This window comes from Sinocyclocheilus rhinocerous, unplaced genomic scaffold (assembly GCF_001515625.1).
Source record: "Sinocyclocheilus rhinocerous isolate Xijiao unplaced genomic scaffold, SAMN03320098_v1.1 scaffold132, whole genome shotgun sequence".
NCBI lineage: Eukaryota > Metazoa > Chordata > Actinopteri > Cypriniformes > Cyprinidae > Sinocyclocheilus > Sinocyclocheilus rhinocerous.
The window spans coordinates 300,712-308,918 of record NW_015627050.1 but is presented as its reverse complement, the minus strand read 5'-3'; the positions used below and the strand labels follow the sequence as shown (position 1 = coordinate 308,918).

Genomic DNA, 8,207 nt, shown 5'->3' with positions numbered 1-8,207 from the left:
GTGTTATGCAAATCTTCCCAGATAGTGACGTAGGTATGTGGGGTGTGTTAGAACGAGCCGTTTTAGGTAGGCGTGGTTGACTCTTAACTTTTATAAAGAATATCTCTTTGGATTTGAGACTTTAGTCTTTGCAACTTTACAGATCTTCTTTTTGCACCAAGAGCTTGTAACACTCCAAAGAGAAAGGAAAAATTGAAATCGCATCATATGACCCCTTTAATGCACTGCATTATTTTGCTCATTGCGCCCTCCTGTGGCCTCGGGGGACAAGCCAAAAGTCTCCTTAAGACTTATTTAATCTGCATATAAAACTTTAAAAATGTAATTTTGTGTTTGACTGCTAAAACAAACAAAAAAACAAAATAAATTGTTGTTTGTCTTAATAAATTGGGCAAATTAAACATACAGTGGTTAAATTTAAACTTTTTTTTATTGCTCTGTTTTTAAAAAGGTTATAAAAAAAGTCAATAATTATCAATACCAAACAATATGAAACATTACATCGTTGATACATTTTTTTAGCTATATCGCCCAGCCCCAATACAAATATGAAATGTTGGAAAAAAGCAACAATAGGCTACTTTTAAATTTGAAAGTAAACCGCCAGTAGACAGCAGCAAGTGACTGTTTTAATAAGCGAGTCATTGAGGCGTTCATTCAAATGATTCATTCAGACAGTTGACTCATTCAAGAATGAAGCAAGTGTCTTTCTTTATGAATGGGCTACAATCATTGACTCAATTCATGCTGTGATCTTTGTTTGGAATTTTAACCAACACCAAATAGACCAATAAAGGTCAACATATGACAAAATTGTGTCTAAAATGTAAATAATTTAATATTAACTACTCATTTGAACTCTTGTATAAAATTCATTGTCACAAATTTGCAATCGTGGTTTTCAGGGAAAACTGCACTCTCTTGGTCGTGTCACGTTGCTTAACTAGGCTATATAATATGTTATAAATATAAAAGCTACGTTTTTACCACAGTATGTTTCTTATGTGTGCAGTTGTGTACATTTGTTTTGATTTCTTCACGCGATTCTCTCATACACAGACAGGCTGCGTGAGCCTCAGCTGATGCGACATTGTTACTGTCAATGCATTATCTATAATCAATCACCGTCTACAATGAATGTAATGAAATCAGAATCATTCTCGCCGAAATTCCGGCGCTTCCCTAGTTGGATCTTTTGATCAGGTTAGTTGTCCAGTCGGGCAAGTAAAATTCTCTTTCAGTCCACCTCCTTGGACAAGACATAGTGAACAGCTGCACAATCACTAAATTAATTAAATAATTGCTTTTTTTTTTTAGATCCCTTTAATGTTTTTTTTTATTAATATGGAAATATGATTTTTTTTTTTTTTTAATGAAATAAAATACTATAAATAAGCAAAAACTGCCAGTAGACGGCAGTTAATGTCTTAATGAGCAAGTCATTTAGTCATTCATTTAACAGCTGATTCATTCAGGAATTAGGTAAATGTTTATGAATGGGCCATTAAATCATTGGTTCACCCGATTCTTTCAAAACGCAGATTCATTCAGAAATTGTGTGCTGCTTGGAGACGCACAACAGCCCTGCTGTGGCTTGATAGGTAATATTATCATTGGAAAAACTGAGCAAAAACAAGATCGCTGTAGCTAGCTACTCTATCCATTTATGAACGCACCTGGTATGTCTCAACGGGTCGATTCTCCATATTGAGGTCCCAGATTTTGACGGACAGGTAGTCTCGGGTCATCATGTAGCGGCCATTGTGACTGAACTTCACGTCTGAGATGGAGGAAATTATTTCAGAAAAGAAAGAGCGGTTGCTGGGGTCCTCAGGCTCCTCGAACACTAGACAAAGCAGAGGATAAAGGGACATGCTTTTTTACAAACACCTTTATACGACTAACACATGACATCACAGTATATGCTATTTAGAAAACAACAAAATACAACGCTTCATTGGATTAAGTGGCATATATGATGCGGCCGGCTCATATAACTCACATTTAGAGTGCTTGTCACAAAGTGCTGATGCACGCATGTCACACAGGCGGATAGTGCCTTTGCTGCTGCTGTAGACAAACGTGTTACATTGGTGAGGGTGGAACTCTGCAGCTGTAATCACCTCCGTCAGCTCCTCCATGTTGGCTGGTTTTATGTCCACAATGTCTGACGCGGAGTTAAAGCCACACAACATTGCTGAACTGACACCGAGAGATTTCAACATGACATTCACAACCCAAATCAACACAACACCCAACAACAATGCTTTTAACCTCCTACATATCCTCCAAAATAATTCCCATTTCACTTTATAGGATACTAAAGCTGCGGTCTGTGATCTCTAAGTGCCACATGTTGATGCGCAGGTCGTCTGCAGACAGATAGGTCTCGTTGTCGCTGTTGACTGAGATGGAGTTGATGTGGTAGGTGTGGCCGTTGGCAAAGACCCGCCGCGGACTAGCCTCCACCATGAGATCCATAGGCCTGAATACTGGCACCTGTACACAGAGTTCACATGCTTATTTGCCATTTCAGCCTAACGTAATTGTTTTTATGAATATATAACAGTCATGGAGAGCTAAAACAAACGGAGAGCAACTTTCTAAGTTTAGGGTTTGCAAGTATTTTTTTTCAGCAAAGGATGCATTAAATTGATCAAAAATGACCTTTTTAGTATTTAAAAACAACTGATTTATTTCAATTTTGTTACAAAATATTTCTATATCAAATAAATGCTGCTCACAGTTTCCAAAAAAAACATTAAGCAGCACAACTGTTTTCTACACTGATAATGTTTCTTGAGCATATTAGAATGATTTCTGAAGTATCATGTGACACTGAAGACTAAGAGTAATGATGCTGAAAAATTTGTTATTCTAAATAGTAATATTTCACAATATTATTTTTACTGTATTTTATTACAAAAAAAAAACTTTGTAAAAAAAGCCTTGGTGAGCATAAGAGAAAAAATATTGACCCCAAGTTTTTGAACGACAGTGTAAATGCAAAAAACTGTTATATGTTATAATAACTGAAAATTAGTGGATACGATTACATTTAGGTAGATTCTACATCAATACCGTATTCTTGAGTGTTTTTTTTTTAACACCAAGCCCGTTTCTATGGCTATTTATATGCAGAAGAAACATTTATAGCAAATTAGATCAGATTTTTAAAATCTATTTTTGCTGAAAACTCTATACTTGAGTGTAAAGTGTGGACAAGCGTGCATGACTCACCCGCAGAGTTGTGATGGTAGCAGCATCTCTGTAGCGCCCATCCTCCTCTTTAAGATTGTATCCCTCTGGTCTCTTGTCACGTTCACTGATCTTCCACAACTTTATAGTTTTATCTGCAATCGAAAGTACAGAATAACGTCACCTTCTAATGCAGGATCAGCCTACTGACTCATGCTAAAACTAATTATGTGAGACAAAAAAAAAAACCCCAACCTATTTCCATGTGTATTAAGAGGTAGTGTGACTGGCATAACGAATCAAGTTGACAGTTCACTAAATTCTGAAAACATCTGGACATTTTTCCCATGTCTAAGCGGTCTAATCTTTCTCCAGTATGTGGGTGAGCAGAAGATCGGCACGCAGTCTTTTCAAGAGTCTTAAATACACACCGGTTGCATAACATGTCGAAGAGTTCGTATTTTTAGACAGCATGGAGACGCATCAGTGAGTCAGGGAAAAATCTGGAGAATTAGCAGAGCTCACATCAACTCACAGAAGTTATTATATGCATCTTCAGTTGAAAATATGGAGGAATCGGTATTGACTATATTACAAGCATAAACCAGTCTGTATAGTGCTGAACTTTTAAACCCATAAGTAACCCCGGAGATTTCAAGTAATCGTTTAACATTTCAATTAAAAATATATAAAAATTAATCCCAGCATGCATTGCCATATAAAATGATGCATTAGTTTGTGATTTAGGATGGCAATTTTGTGGTTTGCAGAGACTTAAAAGTTTACTTAATATTAAGGGTCATACATGATAATTAAATGTTAATAAAAAAATAATTAAAGTTTGAAATAATTAAATAAAGTTGATAATTGGTCATGTTAGCAAAATAAATAAATAAATACATACTAAATAAAAACTGTAGTTGTCCTGACAACAATTTATTCAGTGAATGAACTAGACAGACAGACAAACAAACATATTTTATATATTTTTTAGTTATATTTTTAACTAAATAAATAAAAAATATGAATACTAACTTAATCTACTGAATGTTTTTGTGAATCACAGTAATGTAACATCTTGGAATTATCTGCATTTGGTGGCTATTTTCAGCAAATACTCATATGCAATAATTTTTAAATAATAATAATAATACTTTTTTAATAACTTAACGTGCACTTTTTTTTAAACATACAGCCCTAATAATGGATAATAAATGTAATATACATTTAAAACATATTCAAGTATACAAGTAAAACATATTCAAATTTTTTACTTTTAGATTAGATTGAACTTTTTTAGAGAATTATAGAACTAGATTGTAATTTTTTTATTGTTAATTAGATTTTTTTTTACATTATAAATTGCATTTTTGGAGAATTTTAAAATGACGTTTTTTTTTTTTACATAATCTGGCATTTTTATATCTAATAAATCCCCAGCATCTCTATTATGAAGTCCTAGGGTTCAAGGTTAACGTTACGTATTCATCTCCATCCTTCAGTAAAATATGGAGATCTGATTGTTCTGTGTGACTGCGCAGTAAGACTCCACAGAGTCCCAGTGCTCTACTAACCATTTGTGGACAACAAAAATTGTGCAGCGTTCTTTTGTGGTAGCCAGCGGATCTTGTTAATCTTTTCCTCGATTTCCAAGCTCTTCAGGTAGTCGAATTCAGGCTCGTGGCTCTGAAATGTGCTGTAAACATTGTATTCACTACGGCACTGTGGCTGACTCTTGTTCTGGAAAAAGAAAAGCCCATTTTTGTGAGAAAGACATAAGTGGGAATGAAAGCGGAAATAATGTTACTATGAAATCGCCTGATACTTTACCTCAGTCTCTTGCTGGAAGATGACAACTCGACCGCCTTTATCCCCTGTGGCTAGCAGCTCCCCTGAGTGGTTGAACTCCACAGTAGAGATGATGTCGGCTGTAGACGGGCAGAAACAGACGTACACACATCTGTCAGATTTCCTCTACCCTCGTCCCCCCAAAAGATACATACAACTGACTGATCACAACAGCCACTGGGATCTTGCCAAAAACACAGCAATCATAATTTAATGTGCGAGTTGCTTCAAACATATTTAGCCTCAAAAGTCAAGAGAGACACTGACTGACTCAACGAGATGAATCTTTAAATAAAAAGGATCTGTGACACGCAGATCTGTAACCCAGATTCCTGCTACAATATATGCTCCTGAGACAGATGTCTCGGTCATCGATGGGCTGTAGACTGACTCACACCAATCTATCCCTTTATAAACCAGTAGAGCAGAAGAACGCAGGAGAAAAGAAGAAAGCAAAGGCCCTTTGTGTAATCTGACCTCCCTGAGGGCCAAAACTGAATCAAAGACTGAATCGGGCCAGAAGACTTTGATAAAAGGCTAGTAAAATACAAACTGAAGACTTAAGGCGAAAATCTGCTTGGACATTACTGCTCGCACACAAACCTTTTGATTATCCATTTGGCATCATGACATATTATAAGCCTACAGGATGAGAGGTAGTAAGGCTAGGTGATATCATGAATATTTACAATTTATTCTGTGTAATAATATATAATATAATATTGTGTAATATATATTGTGTCACAATATTTCGCAATACAAAACTGCAAAAGAGCGACAATATGTATTGTGGATAGTTCACCCAAAATGAAAGTTTAGACATTTAATTTGGGATTGTATTTAAACAAAAACACAGATAAACGCACATACATCAAACATGTTTACCCCATTGAGCTTTCATTTTTCAATTGCTGTTAATAACTTTAATTAATAAACTTTTTAAATCATGCTGTCAGAGAGCGAGTACAAGCATATGTAACATAATTCTGTATTTTTAACTAAGCATAACCATAATTAGGGTTGGGTATCGAGAACCGGTTCCAAATTTCCAATAATTGGGTGTTCGATAAGACATGTGCATTTCGATTCCGCTTAACGATTCCCGCGTTCGCATTTTAATGTGATTTTAAACTATTTAAGTGCAGGAAGGGAAAGAACTTGCTGTTCACTGTTTGCGTGCAGCGCACACATCTGAAGCGCGAGCACAGAGAACAGTGGTCCCGATGCAGGTTCCCGACCTGTGTCCGTTCTCGAACTGTTCCGTGCATTTCCACAAAGAATTTTTGTCCTAAGTGAACGTAAACAGATGAGAAAGAAAACGCACGTGTAACTATTTTTAGATCTGTATGTGTTCGGTGTTAACGAGACAGACGTCTAATAAACGTGCTGCCTATCATTAATGCTGAAGGGGTGGTTCATTGCGATTTCACTTTTTTAACGTTAGTTAGTGTCTAATGTTGCTGTTTGAGCATAAACAATATCTGCAAAGTTACAAAGCTGAAAGTTCAATGCAAACGTCTTTTAAAATTCTGGCAGTTTAATGCCTACAAAAACAGCTGGTAGGGACTACAACAAGTTACTTCCCGGGTTCGTGACATCACAAACCCAGATAAACCCTGCCCTCGGGAAAAGGCAGCAAAGGGGGCGAGGCCATGCAGCGCTGCTTTAGAGAAGAGGAAGAGAAAACTAGAGGTGCACGTAAAAATTTATTCATATATGAATCGCGATTCTGTCTTCTAACGATTCTAATGGATTCACAAGTTTCAAAATAAATCTCTCCACACGCTCTGCATCTCTCTCTCTTATTCAGCTCACCTCCAACAATGAACTGTTACAATTATACACTTTGTGTATAATTGAGCTTGCGCGATTTCTAAATCGCTTTATAGCATGATTTTCCACCCCCCCGACCTCCCGCAGTATGCTATCCGAACCAATCAGAATGTAGCGCGCCTAAATGGAGCACAAGAACAGAACAGATTGGGCGGGCAAACAAACGTAACGCCAGGTTCACACACTCCGTCTGTGGTGCGTATTTTTTCCGTGCCCATGTTAACGGATCAGAGCGTTCACACTGCACGCGATTGCGGTCCGGCAGTGCGCTCTAGGAGCGGTGCATCTGCAGCAGTCATGCTGCGATCGTTTCCGCACGGAATCTATTTCTGCTGTGCTGCACGCGCTGAATTAAAGTGACATTGAAGCAGCGCATTATTCGCGGTAAAAATTAACATGGATTGACACGGAAATTTAGTAATTACACAATGAATGCATATAATTAAAGTCTACTGTTTCACAGTCAACACATGGCTTTTTGGCTAGATTTAAAACATGGAAAAGTGCACTTTTAGATAAACAAGGCAATAATAGATGGCATTCGTGGTGGTAGTTAAAGTTATATTTATTGAGTTTAAACGTGAATATGTCTATGAAAGATTGTATTACTGTACTGTGATAAAAGAGAATTACAATGCTGAAAAAGCATTTTCAGAAACAACGTTTGGATTTGAAATCAAAATAATGGATAAATGTTGTGTTTGTGGTAAACAGCCGCGGATCAGGAGCGGACTGCAAACGCGTCCTGTGCGAAAGCAAAATAAGTCCGTGCTGCTTCTGCACTGCATACACATACTGTATACGCACTGCAGACGGAGTACGTGTGAACTTGGCGCAACAAATCTAGTTCAACATCTGAGGCAACACCACAAAGAGCTCTATGACCAACGCATGGCAAAAAAAAAAATCCCTGGACACGGGGGATCTACATGTCTCTAGAATATCGCATTAATGACTGTAAAGCATGTCTGTGCGTGTCAAAATCTGTGTGTGTCAAAATCGTGATTAAAATCGAAATCGTAAAATTGATCAAAGAAATCGGGATGGTTTTTTTTTGTCCATATTGCACAGCCCTCAAAATAATGGATAAATGTTGTGTTTGTGGTAAACAGTCACGGATCAGGAGCGGACTGTAAACGTGTCCTGTGCGAAAGCAAAATAAGTCCGTGCTGCTTCTGCACTGCATACACATACTGTATACGCACTGCAGACGGAGTACGTGTGAACTTGGCGCAACAAATCTAGTTCAACATCTGAGGCAACACCACAAAGAGCTCTATGACCAATGCATGGCAAAAAAATAAATCCCATGTCCAGGGATTTTTTTT

At 37.2% G+C, this 8,207-nt stretch overlaps 1 protein-coding gene across 1 annotated transcript in view; it reads right to left on the bottom strand.

Moving 5' to 3' along the window:
- LOC107720666 (serine/threonine-protein phosphatase 2A 55 kDa regulatory subunit B alpha isoform-like) overlaps positions 1-8,207 on the bottom strand; it is a 31,546-nt gene that overhangs the window by 13,532 nt on the left and 9,807 nt on the right. The window contains exons 4-9 of the mRNA XM_016528447.1: positions 5,029-5,126; positions 4,773-4,938; positions 3,241-3,353; positions 2,322-2,499; positions 2,003-2,167; positions 1,677-1,846 (exon numbers count right to left, since the gene is read on the bottom strand). Coding sequence (XP_016383933.1) covers positions 1,677-1,846; positions 2,003-2,167; positions 2,322-2,499; positions 3,241-3,353; positions 4,773-4,938; positions 5,029-5,126 — 890 coding nt within the window. The remainder of the gene's footprint in view (positions 1-1,676; positions 1,847-2,002; positions 2,168-2,321; positions 2,500-3,240; positions 3,354-4,772; positions 4,939-5,028; positions 5,127-8,207) is intronic.